The sequence below is a fragment of the Phyllostomus hastatus genome, unplaced genomic scaffold (assembly GCF_019186645.2).
Source record: "Phyllostomus hastatus isolate PE091 unplaced genomic scaffold, TTU_PhHast_1.1 phas_contig_699, whole genome shotgun sequence".
In the NCBI taxonomy this organism is placed as follows: Eukaryota; Metazoa; Chordata; class Mammalia; order Chiroptera; family Phyllostomidae; genus Phyllostomus; species Phyllostomus hastatus.
Window position 1 is genome coordinate 665,485 of NW_025333941.1, and position 17,390 is coordinate 682,874.

At 37.6% G+C, this 17,390-nt stretch overlaps 1 protein-coding gene across 1 annotated transcript in view; it reads left to right on the forward strand.

Moving 5' to 3' along the window:
* Positions 1-6,287: 6,287 nt before the first annotated feature.
* The window catches only part of LOC123825902 (carcinoembryonic antigen-related cell adhesion molecule 1-like), an 84,514-nt gene continuing 73,411 nt past the window's right edge, over positions 6,288-17,390 (forward strand). Inside the window, exon 1 of the mRNA XM_045849553.1 lies at positions 6,288-6,387. Within this exon, the coding sequence (XP_045705509.1) occupies positions 6,288-6,387 (100 nt within the window). The remainder of the gene's footprint in view (positions 6,388-17,390) is intronic.

Sequence of the window (17,390 nt, forward strand, 5' to 3'; positions counted from 1 at the left end):
TTCTAAATTGTAGGAACTGGTGTAGATGCAAAATGGACCTTGGCTGAAAGAGAGGTACTTGTGATTTCGTCCACTGTGCACAAGCAGGTTTGTTATTGATAGGGAACTCAAGGCTTGGGAAATTTTAGCTTAAGGTAAAAAGTTATAAGCCCAGCATGTAACTTGTATGTTAAAGCTTTTGTTTCAGAAACTACAGATAAAGCCCATCCTGGCTCCTCTGAACACATTGACCTCCTGGGGTACTGCTAAAAATTACCCCCTTAGGGACACATTGAGGCATCTGAGTGTCTGTGTTCCAGGGAGACACACAGACACACACACACACACACACACACTCATGACCTCCCTCCCCTGGGAACTGCTAACTGCCTAGTATAGGAATGTTGCAGCCTCTGAATCTCAAAGCCCTCACCACACCTTGTTTATTCCCCAGTTATAAAAAGTCTGGACTAGGAAGAAAGGACAAGATGGTCTATTAGGGTATGAACTCACCATTTTCTCAGATTGCAGGCCATCTGAATAAAGTCCCCATAAAGATTCAACCACTGTCATTGCTTATTGGGTTTGGTGGTGACAGGCAGCCAAAACACCGGTGTCTTTTCCAGTTTCATTTTGACCTAGAGGACTTACTGTTTCTTCAGAGGCATCAACCTTTAGAGAGGTCCTTTCTCATTGCAGGCCTCAGACCTCCATATTTTAGAGTATTCTCTTTAGAAATGTAATTGTACCTTGTAATCACAGAATCTTTATTTTGCCCACTTTAAATACACAAAAATCCTTAAAATTTTCTTTCCAGTGTTATGATTTAGTGAGTATCTCTCACAAAGTCCTGTGTCAATCTCTTAAAAGTTAATCCTCCTGAGTGTCTGTGTATAAGTCTCTGTGGGATGTAGAAGCCTAACTTGGGTGAGGACCTTGAAAACCAGGAGGCAAAATGACATCCTGTAAAGATTTTATGAAAAGTTTCAATTTCCTTTTCTGTAAAGACAATTAGAAAACAGAGATGCCTTTGATTCTTTCTCTTGTTTTTAAAATCTTCACAGCCTTCTCTCTCATGGGTGCTGAGTTCTGGATCACTATGTTAATGCATGGCTTTTAATAAAGTATTTCTTGCATCTTAAATTTGTGTGATGCATGTTTCACTCTGACATCACCTATTTATAATTACCTGACCCTTTCATCTTGCTCACAGTTGCCCATCCTTATTGTATTTTCAAATATGCCAATGTGTTTAATCTGGCTGAAATTTTTCAATACATATTTCCCATTGTCCTGCCTCACTCCTGAATTGGTGTCCACAGCATAAGGTGACCTGACTACCTAGATTGTTCTAGGAACAAGGTTGATTAAAATGACCTTTGTCTTAGAATCTGAGAAAAAGGGTAGAGATAAAACACTGCTGACAGACACCAGCCCACAGTGTCCGAGGCATCATGGATGAGATATGAGACATTCACACGGACTACTGAGTCCTGTGTGGAGGAAAAGGGATGGCCTGGCTACCCTCTCAAGGGGAGGGTGCCTCTGAGCGTCCGGCCACTCTCTCAAAGGAGAGCACCCCAATCCTTCCCCTCACAGGGTTTTTACTGGGTGTCAATTTGCATGGGGATACAGGTAAAGTTCATCGATCACTCTCAGGCAGTAAGGATCAAACAACAGATAATGTTCAAAGAACTAAAACGGGCTCCCACTGAGGTGGGAACTTATCACCTAAAAAACTGCAGAACTTGAGAAGCTAAATTCATTTTCTGCCCAGGCCTTCATATTCTAATTAAGAGCATCCTGCTCTGGCTGGCATAACTCAGTGGATTGAGTGCGGGCTGCAAACCAAAGTGTTGCAGGTTTAATTTCCAGTCAGGGTACATGCCTGAGTTGCAGGCCATGACCCCCAGCATGTGCACATTAATGTTTCTCTCTCTCCCTCTTTCTCCCTCCCTTCTCTCTTTAAAAATAAATAAATAAAATATTTAAATAAACAAACAAACAAACAAATAAATAAATAAATAAAATCTGAAAAAAAAAAGAGCATCCTCCGCAGCAGCCTTTGCAGAAATTTACATATTCCTTTTCAGGTCTGATCATCCCTGGAAGTTTGCAGTCCCCAGTGTGGACTGCACCACCCCTTGTTATTGTCACAGGCTTGAGTCAGGCAGAGGAGACAAAGGCAGTTTGGAGATTTGGATGTCTCTCAGGCAGAATGAGGACTCAGGGTTTGTCAAAGCCGAGGGGCGAGAGTCTATCACCCCCTTTTTCCACAGCCCCTCAAGTCCTTCCCTGGGGCCTCCTTGTGATCATGCCTGTCTTACATCATTCCCTCCTTGGGGAATTATACCCATCATTGGCTAACTGATCAAGCATTGGGGGACAGACAAGGAGCAGAAACAGAGTTCCTACCAGGGAAATAAGCTAATCTCTTAGTGTCTCCTAGTCCAGCGATCTCTCACTCAGCCTTAGCCACGGGGGTTACAACTTCCTGAGACCAGGCATGATGGACACCAACACACTGCACCTCTGCAGCAGCTTAGCCAACAACTGTGTTCTCATTGTACATACATTTTCACTCACTCTCAAGGAACAAGTTTACAGAGATTGTAAAAATATTCTGTCGTGAAACTCTGAAACTCCTATAAACACACGAGTCCCTGTCATATCAGCCCCCCACAGGTCTGCACTGGAAGACCCTGTTCTGTGTTTCCTGTGACATGGATCTCAGGTATTGAGATCCATGGATCCCAGTGTCCTGGTAACCAGGTGCACTAGGCAAGAAAAGTTATGAAAGATGACATATGGGATAAGAATCAAGGGAAAGAAAGAGATGAGAATCCTTTTGGGTTCTAGGAGTCTGAAGAGCAATGAAGGTTTGTACGATTGTGCATATGAAGTTACCAGATTTTATCCTATAGTTTATTTCAATTCATATATTTTCCCCTCCTTTGTCTCACCCCATTTACCTTCTTCTTTCCTCTCATTGCTTTCATTCCAGATTTTGTTTTTTCTCTTTCTACAACTTGTTTCCATTCCACATTCTTACTATTTCTCCCCCATCCAGACATAGGAAACCCATTTTCTTGTCAATGGTCATCTCACTTCCTTTTCCCCCTGTTCTTAAAATGCCCCCGCTCTCTCTCCACATTTAGCCATCTTTGCTAGTTGGTGGTAGGTAGGGTAGTTGTTGTTGCATTTTTTTTCAATTTTATGTAGAGATCTTTACTAATTTTGTGGTTCAAATATCACATTTTACTGGTCCCCTCTCTTTCTTTTTTTTCTCCTTTAAAATTTTAAATTTTGCCCTATCTTTACCTGTTTTTGTCTGTCTGTCTTCTATTTTTCTTTCACCCTTCCTTTTTATTTTCTTCATTCTCCTTTTTTCCCCCTTTTTTTTCCTTTCCCATACATCCCAAATTTTAATTTTTCCCTGTATTAGACTGGGTTGTGTAACTCACTCTTAGTATTCCCTTTCCCTTTATCATTTCAAAATAATTTCCCATCCCTCTAGACATTTAATGAGCTGTATTTATTTCTTTTTTCCCTCTTATTCCCATACCAACTACATTAATTTTAACTCATTTGTTGTTGATAGTACTGTGGTGGATTGTTGTCTTCAATTTGGTTCCTATATTTTTGTTAATTATTTAATATTTTCCCCTCATTTTTCTTTCTCTGACTTTATTTTATTTTATATTATTTTAATTTCTGTTTGAATGAAATGCTATATGCTTCCCTCCTTGTATTCCATTGCACATTCTTCATTCCCTTTTTAAATTATGGTGTAATTTTTACTTTTCCTCTTTGCATTGTCCCAACTCACATTTCTTATTAGTTCTCCTCCCTCGACCCTCTCAAAATCATTTCCCTTTCAGTAACCTATCCCATATCCTCTCTCTTTTTTATAATAGTCTTCATCTACTTACACTCTTATTATATACCATACTTTTCAGAACATAGGATGCACCTAGGTTTTAGAGGAGGAAAATAGGGGAAAAATTGAAGCAAAAAAGTGGTAAAATATTTAATAACATAAATAATATTTTACCAATGTAAATGTAAAATGAGTTCAACCGAAGCATTAACAAACATTACCCATCCCAAATTTGGGGGGATGTGGAAATGTGTGTCTTATAGTCCAAAAATGTGGTATTCATTCATTTGTGTTGATAGTGGGATGCTGGGGGGTAGTTATTCTTGTGCTTTTGGGTTTCTTTCCTAGTCTTTATGATATTGTTCTGGCAGTACATTCACAAAAGCCCATAACACATGGTAGGAGGAATGACCCTCAGTCAACCAGTCAACTCAGTCAACCAGTTGGAAGGACCCACCAAAGAAATACCTCAAAACAATCAAAACCCAATTACACCCAGAGAACCAACATAAGAAACATAAAAACCATTCCTAGAGCATCTCATTCATGTGATTCGAGGAGACTGTACCACTGAATGGCACAGGCCTCCTAATGTAGAACTTTTAATCACAAAGTCAGGAAGTCAAAACAGATCAATTTAAGAAGCAGAAGCAAACAAGAAGAACCAAGCAAATAATGGGAAGAGAAAGAAACAACCACAATTGAAAGGAAAGGGGGAGTCCTCACAAGGAGTACTAAATGAAATAGAGGCAAGTCAATGATTAGATATTCAGTCCAAAACAGTGGTTATAAGGAAGCTGAATGAGCTCACAGAGATTTACCAAAAACCACAGGGAGACTACAAGGCATGCACTGCAAACTATATAAGCATGGAAAAGGAAATGAAAACAATCAACAAGGGCCAAGAGGAAATGAAGAATATAATTTCTGAAATGTAGAATACAATACAAGGTATTAAAAGCAGGCTAGATGAAACACAGGATCAAATCAGCAAGCTGGAGGACAAAGTAGAAAAAAAAATTCAGAAAGAGCAAGAAAAGAAAAAAAAATCCAAAAGAATGAAGAGGGGCTAAGGGAACTGCTGGACAACATGAAACATAATAATATCCATATAATAAGGACACCAGAGTGAGAAGAAGAGGAGCAAGGAATAGAAAACCTGTTTGAAAAAGCAATCATGGAAAACTTACCTAATTTGATGAGAGAAAAAGCCACACAAGTCCAGGAAGCACAGAGGGTCCCAATCAAAAACAATGCAAAGAGACTCCAAGAGACATTATAATGAAAATGGCAAAATTCAAAATTAATTGCACTGGTGACCTTTTGATTCACAGGCTGAAATCTTAAAAAAAAAAGATTTTATCTGTCTATTTTTAGAGAGGGAAGGGAGAGAGAAAGAGAGAGAGAGAAAAAGATCAATGTGCGGTTTCTGGGGACTGTGGCCTGCAACTCAGGCATGTGCCCTGACTGGGAATTGAACCTGCGATGCTTTAGTTTGCAGCCCGCACTCAATCCACTGAGACATGCCAGCCAGGCTTGTATTACTGCTATTTGTAAGTGGGTAGACCTGAAATGGATATCCACGGGAGTGCAATAATGACAATAGTGGCCATTCTTCAGTGCTTACTGTGTATGGGGTACCTCAATTATATTAGCTCTCTTAACCACCTAAATGAGTCAGTAAAATTCATTACTTCACTAAAGGTCCCTGCTTCCTGTCCTTTGCACATGGTGTCCTATGCCTGAACTTCTCATTCCTGCCCCCTCATGAGCTCTGTTTGCCTGGGCTCACTCCCTATTTGATATTTCTCTTTAAAAAACTTTAACTGATCCTTCATTTTAGAATTCCAGTTATGTAAGGTCATCATGCTCCATATTTTACCCTTTTCATCATTATCACATTTGTAGCTTTTTACTCATGTATCAGAAAACATCAGCCTTGTGCTGACCATCTAGTTGATTCTCTTGTAATCACTGAAAAGAAAACAGACATAATCTCAGTCCTCATAGGCCTGACTTGCCAGTGGGTGGATCACAGTAAAATGCAAACAACAGGGACCCTAATAATGTATGATTGTGACAGGAGAATCAAGAATTGGAAAATTTTAGTTTAGGGTAGTTAATAAGTTTAGTAGGTAATGCATATGTTAAAGCCATTGTTTCAGAAACTGCAGATAAGACCCATCTTAGCTCCTGGGGGAGACAGCCGGCCTCCTGAAGCACTGCTAAAGATCACCTCCTGGAGACAAGTGGAGGCATCCAGGCCATTGTGTTTCAGGGAGAGACAGAGGAGGACCCACCCCTGTGAACAGCTAACTGCCCTGGCCAAGAATACTGCAGTTTTTAAACTAATTTCCCCTGAATTTCAAAACCCCTCACCATACTTTGTTCTCTGTTATAAAAAGGCTGTCTTGGAAGGAAATGTAAGATGGTCAGTAAGGATATAAACACAATGTCTTCTCAGATCACTGGCCCTCTGAATAAAGGGCCCATAAAGATTCAATACCAGTCTCTGCTGATTGGGTTCGGTAAGTGACAGGCAGCATAAAAGCCGGTTTTTCTGGTTTCACTATCTCTCACAGAGCCTCCTGCCTCTTCTGGTTCTTTCTGCTTCTTACTCATGTGTGGTTAGCTTTCTGTCCACCAAGCCAGGTTTGTGGGGGACATCTCCATTTGAGGGGACTTGTAGCTCAACACCCTATTCAGTCAGTTTATTTTATGAGTTCATTACACATTTACAAAATCTACAAATGAACAGGTAATTACTAATCAAAATATCTCCTGAACACTTATACATAATATTTCTTATTGACTAAGAAAATGCAACCATACCACAAAGTTATCGTGACTGTAGGTGTGCTTATAAACCCATTGTTGTTGTAGTGGCATTATGACCTCTATAGAGGATTCATGCTGAAGGCCATTTTTAAACTAAATTAAGTTAACCGTAAAAGTACTTCAATGATACTGAAACACAACAAAATATCTTATTCAGCCATAAATACTGATAGTATTAAAGACTAAACTGAGACATGAGTTGGGGTCACAGTGATGGGGGACTCATCAAAAAAAAATAAAAGAAACTTTGAACTCCTCTCTTAACTGCCTAGAAAATATTTAGATGGAGGACCAATTGAAGGAAGAACACTGACATGCAAATGCCAAGCTGATATTTATTTACCATTCCTTTGTTTTGAAATCTCAATGCATTTTTTTTTTGCATTTTGAAGCCTGTTCATAATGCTTTTTGTTCTTTATCTTCATAATAGCATATAATTCTTAACACTCCCATACTTCTTTGGGTTTCTGTATTTTTCACTTCAGGATGTACATTGGTATAATACACTTTGTACACTGTCTTCTGTTAATCTGTCTCTGCTAATCTGATTAATAGCTAAAATAGAGAAATTGCAATAGTGAGAGAAAAACATTTTTGCTCCCACAGCTGGCTGTCATGATCTCCATTTGAAGAATAAATGGGAACCTGAGTGGCATGGCTCGGTTGGTTGGGCATTGTGCACAGATCAAAAAATGTCCCTGGTTTGATTAGAGGTCAGGGCACATGCCTATGTTGCAGGTTTGGTCCACTGTCAAGCTTCCACACAGGATGTAACCTATCCATGTCACCTTTCTATAAATCATTCAATCACTCGATCAATTAAAGAATATAAGACAAAATAAAAATAACCTTGTACCTGTGAGTAAAAAAGTAGAAACTTGTCAGGAAAACAGTTTGCAAGAGATATCTTGCTCAAGATAAGAGAAAGATGCAGCCTGATAAACATGAGGAGTATAGATCTGTTTCCTTCTCTTAAATTAACATCACCAGCACAGTCCCAAAACTGGTGGCAGAACTCTGTGTTGTTTGAAAGCAGGAAGAGATCCTACTTTAATAACCGGTAAGCCCTAAACAGAAATAATGCCAGGGAAGAAATCAGTCATTTAAAAGATCATGAAAAATTTACATAGTTACTGAGAAATTCTTATACCCCATGTCTTTGAACCCCCAATCATGTTTTTTCCCCACTTCATTCTGTTAAATGACCTTATCACTGGGCAGTTCTCATTTTAGAGCATTAGCTGCCCATTATTTCAAAGTTCCTCTGATATACTTGCATGTGTTTTTTTTTTTTTTTGTCTTTCCCTGCAACCTGGAATCTGTGTGTGTGTGTGTGTGTGTGTGTGTGTGGCTTTTTAGGCATTAGGCAAATAGCTCCACTAGAGGGTAGACAACAGTGTGTATAGATTTATGGGCCTGTGCTTTCATTCCTCCTGGGAGCGGACACACTGCCTCAGGCCTTGCTCTGTGAAAACAAAGAAAAGAAAAAAAGTAAATGTGGCCTCTTAAAGTGTGGCTTCTCATGGAGAGAGGGGAGTGAACATAATATCTTCTCAAATTCCCTGAGCACCTGATATAGGCAGATTGCATACTTTCAATGACTTCTAGCCTCACACCAACCAGATTTTTTCCTATGATGTAAAAGGTTTTTATCTTCCATCAACAACCGATTCTCCAATGGCATGTCCTATAATCCCATGTAGTTCTGACACTGAGTACCCAGAGTGCATGCAGAACCCACAGGTTCAAAACTCAGTAACACAAGACTGCTGTTACTGCTGATGCCAATTGCAAGTAGGGTACCCAGGATACTCATATTCCTGCCTAATCAATTACAAATTTGGGAATTGTCATTACCACCCTTTAGGTATTACAAATCTCTAGAAAAACACACAGAATGAGAAAAGGCTTTATTTGTTATTCCTGGTTTATTAGAAACACATCACTCAGAATCAGCAATGGGGAGGAGGCACAGTGGGCTAGGAGGCATTGGGTGATAGTAACGGAGCTTCCATATGTTCCCTGGTCCCCACCCTCTGAGAAGCTCCGCAATCCTTATGTTTAGGGGTGATTATTGGGGAAGTTTCTTCTTGTTGTTATTATTGATTAAATAGTTGACCATTATTAATTATTTGTAGCTCTTTTCCTTTTAAAGATTTTGGAGAATTGGAGTACATGGAAAAAATACATATATTAAATCTGAAAACCTCAGTGGAGACCTGTGCAGTGAACCTTATAAAGACCAAGATCTAAAGTAACTACACAGAATGGTCGGAAATTAAAACTTAGCAACTGATACTGAATCATGGCAGGTAGTCATGTTTTAGTCCGTTTTTTTTTTATAAAAAACATCAGTCTTTGTTTTGTCTAGTGTCTTTTGCATCTTTGATAATAGAACCTTAAAATGTCAGAATGATATGTTTTTCTAGAACCCTCACCACACCAGAGAAAAGACTAAATAATTTTGCATTGTTATTGTTATCATATTAATCAACTGCTAACTATCCTGTACACATCAATGTAAAACTTATGTCTATTGTTTTAATTTTCATCCAACCCAAGAAATTTCACCTGTTTTGCATCTTCCAACTCTAATCCAGTACCAATAAGTTTTATGCAACCTCCATAATTTTTCCTTTGATTTTAATTATAAAATAAGGTGAAAACTGTCATTCTCTGGAACACTTTTTCAGTTTATTGAAATATTGTTTCCTATTTAAAATTAACTTCTACATTTTCTGTACATGTTTACATATCTGTAACTTTGACAATTATTTGGCACAGTGTGGCAGGATTCCAAAGAAGCTCAGGCCGGACCCCATTATTAGGTACAAGCAGGGCACCCACTGTGACTCACCATCTTGGTAGTGTATCAAGTGAGTTTGCTTAAGTTTTTCTCAGAATAATGGACCTCCCTGTTTTAAGGTAAAACGCTAGAATTTATTTGAGCTACTGTTTTAAGTTCTCAAAGTGATCTTAAAGGTAAAGAGTTGAGAAAAACCAGGCTAACCACAGGAGTTGAACTCTCCCTAACCTGGTCCCCACACAGAGGAATCTTGGATTTTAACCATGGCTTTCCTTTGGAATTTCTCTTTGAGAGTCTGAACAAAACATTGTGCTGGACAAATGAGAGACTGGAGTTGTTTGGCTTTGAAGACCAAAGGCACTTTCTCCCTCAAGGTCCAATCTCGGATATTCTTAGTTGACTAAGAATCTCTGTGCACGTGTCTGAGAGAGTTCCCAAAAATGTGCAGGACCTCATAGAGAATTCCATCTCAACTGTAATGAAATAATTGATGTGAAAAAGGATGCTTACATAAAGGTTTGTTACCTAATACCTGGGAGGAAAACTGAGACACATGATAGAGTTTGATGCAACTCAGGAAGTGACAGCACCTTGGAGCTCAAATCCATAAGCAGCCCACTTAAAGCTACCATGCAGCATCCCTAGAAACTTACTCACACTCTGCAAATATCCAAAGAAAAGGGAAATTGGTGTAAAAAGTCATGACTCCAAGGATAAAAGCTCTCAGTCCCACCCCCCTGATTACTACTCTGGCAGATAGACAATAAATAAGAAGACTTTACCTGCAAATACTTACATAAATGGGAAGATTTTAATATAAGTGGTATCAATTTATGATGGCCAAAGTAGAACTTTTTCACCATTTCACTAATTTCTGGGTGCAACATTTTTAAAAAGGACAGCTCTAAAATTGAATTGAATAAATGGCAAGCACATCTCTTTTGGAAATTAGAAACTTCTAAGAGAAGCACAGATAAATCCTCTCTTCAAAAAATAGTAACAAAAATTAAGGACTCTGTCTGAACTAAAAATGTCTTCTGTAGCTCATAAATGACAGCATCTCATTCTTCCTCCTTTTACATTTCCTTCACTATAGTCTTTGCTCTTAGAGGAATTCTTTTGTTGTTCTGGAATTGCCCTCTTTCTTCTTTTATCCTTTTTTTTATTTCTTTTATATCTCCTCAATACCACTCTCTAATAAACTTTAATCAAATGAGAATAGAACGCAGACAACAGTGAATTCTAGCAGCTTCCTTCTGAAAAAGAAAGCAAGGTTTAACCAGAGGAGAATGAGAGATTTTATGTATGTATATATACATACATACACACACACACACATTCCTAAAACTAAAAAAGAGCATAAAAATCTACCTAAAATTTCAAAGACTTCCTCCAGGACACAGATGGCTTTGCAAAAAAATTAAATTAACTGTTAAAATACAAGATCATGGTTATTCTGATCTGGTCCAATGAATGTACCTACTGGTTTGTGGAAGTAAAGCAACAGATTTACCAAATGAGTTTCACTGGGAAAGTCCTGTAGAGAAGCCTATTCACTTTAATCAGTTTATAGGAAACTGAAAGAAGATTTAGAAGAAGAAAAGAATACAAAAGCAAGCTCATGGTTACTCAGAGAATTATAAGGATGTTTCCTTTTTGCCTTACTAATAATTAAACATAAATGAAAGTTACTACAATGGTGAAGATTCCTAAGGCCCTTGTAGGTACTGAGGTTAGTTTATCTGTTCTTACCAACACCCAACTAAGAGAAAATCTTCATTGCAAGTGTCAGGGACATGTAATCAACTAATGAATGTTCTTAAATCACAACCTGTCTCCTTCCAACAATAAAATGTCATGAGGTAAGGTAGGGTTCTACTGATCTAATCAGCCTCAGTTTACCTGAAAGGGTGAGATTGTTTTTGAAACAAAGGGCACCCACATAGTTGTTTTCCTAGAAGGGTACAATGTATTTGAATACTGAAACACTTGGGAAAATAATCATTATAAAGGAACTTCCACAAGAAGAAAACATATGTTGAGACTGAATATTTCTTGCAAGATGTGCCAATGTAATTTTGAGCCCTTTCTAGTACACATATTGGCAAGATCAATCAGCCACTCCTGTCAAAATAACTCTTGATAATACTTTGCCTCTGCCTAATAGTTGCCATTATTCTTTAAGATCTGGTGACCATTCTGGAATTAAACCTATTATACAAGATATCTTGAAAAGGACACATAATTTACATAGAAGTTTCTATAATTCTCCCAAATTGTCAGTAAAGAAACCAAATAAAAAATGATGGAGACTTTGATATACTCTCAGAGCTATAAATAAAATAGTTCTTTCCAGATAACCTGTGGCTCCAAATCCATATACCTTATTATCAGCCATTTCTATGAACTGTAAATATTTTTCAGTAATACATTTATGTAGTGTCTTGGTCAGTATTTCAGTAAAAAATAATGCACAGTCAATATCTCTTTGCCTTCACTTGGGAAAATTGTCAATTTACTTGCACTAATTCCCCAGGGATTTACAGAGAGCTCACCTATTTTCCTGGATATTAAAAGCTGATTTAAATAATGTTAAATTTCTTAAAGCCTTCACTTTGATCCAATATGTGGATGGTTTACTTTTATGTTTTAGGATAGTGCTAGGCTTAAAAAGAACACACTTTACTTGTCAGAACAGCTAACAACAAACAGGCATCAGGTCTCAAAGGATAACCTTGAATTTTCAACCTCAAGGAAAATAGATTGACCATCTCATATCTAAAGATAGATACTAGTGACTCAAAGAAATCTTATTTTTTTTCTCTTTTAAAATAGGGAAAGAAACTTAGAGGATCCTGGATCTCACAGGATATTGTCACAATTCGGTTTAAAATCTTTCTAGTTTTTATATGATCTATTAAAGTCAAATTGACCTGACTAAATTCATGAAATGCCCCCCCCCCACCAAAAAAATCAAGATGTAAAATCTCTAAAGAATTATATAAAGCTCACATTATGACACACAATAGGTATATACTTTCTAACTTTTTATACAAAATCATTTTGGTAGTTCTAACTCAAAAATATAGAGCTTGTCATAAATCTATAGGGAATTGTCATCAGCAATTAGATTCAGAAGCCAATGTCCTCCCTTCCTGCATGACAGTCATCTGTGCTCTAGACACATTATGTGAACAAATGCAAAAAATAGGTGTGGGCTCTCTTTTTTTTATGTTTTCAGTCTTTTGAATCTCCACTGAATTCCCATCATACTCAATACCTCTGTAAGTTTCTTGATGTCTGAACCTATTGTTTTCAACTTGATGTAACAATCTTATCACAGCAAGTTTGCTGCCATCTGTGCAGAATAAAGACATCCATGATGGCATTTTGCCCACTGACCATCTCTTTGTTTCCAGGGATTGTTCACAGGAAACTCTTTGCTGATGCTGACTTAATTTGGTTTACATATGTATCCATGAAAAATGAACAGTGATATTACCAGATTGAATAGGCTATAACTTCTATGAAGTACACACTGAAAAGTGTTCATTTTTACATCAGTAAGAAAGTCCCAACAATCAGAATTAATTGTTCTAACTCAGGCTTGTCATGACAAAATAATCAAAAACCCTACATTTGTACTAACAGTAGCCAAGACCTTGGCATAGCTCACAATATTAAAATGTTGTGGAAGCACCAAGCCATCTGAACTTGCTCACGCAAGGACATTGAATACATCAGATAGGTTGAAGAATTATTAGATTTTATGCAGATATTGAAATGATTGAAAATTATCAGAACTGGAGAGCATTATGCTAAGTGAAATAAGCCAGGTGATGAGGGACAAATACCATAAGATTTCACCTTTAACAGGAACCGAATCAACAAAACAAGTAAATAAGCCGAATGTAACCAGAAACAGTGAAATTTAGAACAATCTGACAGTGACTAGATGGGAGGTGGGAGAGGATAATGGAGGGAAATGGGGAAAGATTTTCAGGAACAACTATAAAGGATGCATGTAGAAAACCAAAGGGGTGGTGGAAGTAAGGGAAGGAGCTGGGGATGGTTGGGGTGGAGTTGGGAGGTAAATGGAGACAACTGTAATTAAACAAAAAATAAAATATTTTTTAACAAGAAAATTACTAGAGAAAATAAAAGAATTTCAAGACTTCTAAAGCTGCTACCATGAAAGCAAAAGAAATTCACTTAGCTGATCCTGCAGTTAGCTGGGAAGTATTAAAAAGCCAACTTATTTTGATCTGAGAATGATTGTTACTTCTTAAATCAATAAAGGCCTATTTTTACAGTTCTAGTTGACCATTGAAGAAAAATAAAAGGGGGCCTGACAAGAAAAAGGGGTATTTGAAGAAGAATGGCATATACAGAGTCCAACAGCAACCAGTCTGATCTATAGGGACTCAATTATTGATTCTTTAACATGTACAGGAACTAATGCTTTGGGGTTTTAAAAACATGATTTTCTGAAGTGAAAATATTACTGGAAACTTCTTATGCAGCTCATAAAGTCTGCAGCAGATGTTCTATCTGTCCAAATATGACATTGGAAAGTCATTCAACTAGGCCCATATACATTGCCCACTTTCTCAAGACCCACTTGAAATATGGAAATTGAATTTTATATGAATGCTACCATCTCAAGAATACAAACATATGTTAGTTTTAAACTGCATATATTTTTCAACTGTCCTGAAGCATTTTCTTGAATTAGAAAAACAGCCTCAAAAACTTTAAATTATTATTGGGAGATATTAATACCAATTATGGAATACTCCCTTGAGTTACAGTGACTGAGGGGTTCATTTCTCTGGGCAAACAATAAAATACATTTCTAATAAATGGCCTATTTATAATATCCTCATTGTGCCCATCACCGTGATTGTCTGGATTAGAGAAACATACAAAATGTGCAATTAAAACTTATCTAAATAAAGTTTTAGAATCATTTAACCCCCATTCGCCAAAAAGCCTTTTAACCTAAAATTTACTCCTCTTGATAAACACCGAACTTTTCTCCTCGTTCAATAGTCACTGGTCACCCTATACATCTAAACAGAGGGACATATAGAGCAACCTTACTAAATGAGACATTCTACATTATTATCGCAGCTTATTAATCAACTTATAATGAATGATAAATTAGTGATATCCATTTCACAGGTGCACTGCTAGACAATGATGACAAATTCAAACCATGACACATTTTGTCTAATGGAGGAAACATCGGTTAAAGACACTCACCACCACTGTTGGAAAAAATCTGATCAGGGGACCAACAGCCAAAGTACACCTGTCCCTATCTCTGATGCTTGCTTCTACTCATCATAATCAAACATATTTCACGGATGAGAAGTTGCTGGTGTCGTAGACAGACAGCTATGCCAAGACATTGACAAATGCTTTATAACTACAAACTGATGTTGAATATTATAAGTTTGAAAGCATTTATCTATCTGCTGCAATTAATCCTAATAATACATATAGTTGTTTTTTGAGCCTTTCTCAAACAGTGTGTATGTGACAAAACTGTTAATAATTTCTTTGGTGTATGTGATAACTTTTATTTTACCAAAAATGCTCCTGTATGGTTTTTCTTTTGAAGTAGGTTAATGAGAAGCTAGAAATATTTTTTTTGCAAGTGAAATGGGGAAATTGAGAAAGGTGGTTGAACAAACTAGTGGAGCAGTTAACAGCTGGATACAAAAGTCTGCCAAGGTGAAAAGACCCAGGTTTGTAGCAATAAATGAAATGTGCTGGACATTGCTTTCAGTGTGGCCTTTCCTCTTCTGGCATATATATAGCTTCTCATGAAATTTAGACCTTCTATCCTGGTACTGACTATTTAATGGAGACCATAACCCTGAAAGGGCACATCTCTAAATGCTGATGGATATTATTTTGAGATCTTCCTGAGATCTTGCCTAAATTTTTCACCTTTTGAAAGCAACAAAACTTCTCAACACAAATAAAACTGTGTGCACTCTTGTTTTTATTGTTAAATATTTTATTTATTCATTTTTTTTAGAGAATGGATGAGATAGAATGAGAGAGAAACATCAATATGTGAGGAAAAGATAGATAGGTTGCCTCTTGCACATTCTCAAAAGGCGACCTGGCCTGAAACACAGCCTAAGTCCTCTGAACTAATCAGCCAGGGTGGCATGCAAACTTCTTGAGGCACACCTACTGAATTGTTTTTCTGTCTTTAGAGGAGTGCAAATTTCCTTTCTTGTCATCTGTGAGAGGTTCCCAGGACGCTTGCAGTAAGGGAGCATGGCAACAACAGCTTGTCCCAGGCAACCCCCCTAAACCTTTCCACAAGGACCCTTTTCTGTGACTCTGCAATAAGCTGAGAGCAGCCACTCCTAGTCTTACATCTTTCCCATAATGTTTTAAGACAATCAAAGCAGCCCCACCCAGTCTCTCTTCTGATTTTCTGTTTATTCTAGGCCTGGCCTTGTGTCACTGTCCCCTGCTTAAATAAATATACCCTCAAAATTACCTGGGCTTGTTTTGTGAATTTCTTCCCGGACAACATCAAGAATCCATGCATTAATGGTCAAGCTTAGGTAATTCTACCCTTGGTAGGGCCCCCATTCTGGTAACATCTTGAAATTTAGAAGAAATGCTATTGCAAAAGGAGAAAAAGTGATGTGTGTGGGAGCTTAAAAGTCAGATGTTTATCCCTGGCTGGTGTGGCACAGTAAACTCAGTGGAGCCAACAAAGCAAAGGGTCGCCAGTTTCATTCCCATTTAGGGAAATGCCCTGTAGGGGGCAGGTCACAGTTAAACACCATTGATGTTTCTCTCCTCTTTCTCTCTCCCATCCCTTCTCTACAAAAATGAATGTATAAAATCTTTTTTTTTAAATGTAAGTAGTTTATCCTACTAAGTTGGTTATTTCTGAGTGAAAAACTAAGGTCAAAGAGAGTTGTAGAAGGTTACTGGAATAAAAATATCAAGAAAGGAATTTTATGAATAAATGCTAGAACCTAATTATATGAATATCCTCATACCCTAACTCAATAGGAACTGCTAACTGTATTATTCAAATGGAAACTGAAGTGGCTATAAAACACAGCCTTCCATGCCTGCTGCTAAAGCAGAGGACATATACTTATGAAATTCTTACTGTCCTCACCTGTAGAACATTTAAAAGGTAATTGTATTTTACAACATTGTGTTCTTACAGCCCGATCCCCAAATAAATTTGAAGGTGACAGCTTCCAAGTGTACAACTAGCAGAAATCAGAGTAATAATGAATAATTAACAATTAATAATAGGTGGGCCATAGTAAATGTGACCCCATTCCATGGTCAGATGGGTAAACTGGATTGGTGTATAGTCTGCCCTCAAACTGTAAGTAAATGTTATACAAGATGCAAAACACAGAGAAATGAGACATCACAACTGAGTCCATAATAGATCATAGGTTCAAAAAGACCAGAGTGTTTTTCTAGTAAGGGCCAGTGGGACTGACTCTTCCCATTTATCTCCTTTTCTCTTTTGAGAACATTTGGCTTTTACTTCCACCCAAGGTGAAGTTCTTGCTGTATCACCAATGGTTTATCATGCAGCAAGACAAATGCTAAGACTCCCTAAGAATCCCTTCCTACCACTTGAGACAATATTATCTAACCAAAAGATTGGTCACCAATGCATCTTTTAGGTTGATTTATAACCTAAGAGGGCAGTGTAGACAAAAAGAAAAAGTTGCCTCATACTGAACCTGACAAGCTCAGGAAAGGCTTGTGTGTTTGGAGTCACAAACTCAGAGACCTGAAGTAACTACATAGGATGGTCTGAAATTAAAAATTTCACAAAAAGCAAGTAATGGTGAGTAGTCATGTCGAAGGCCAAT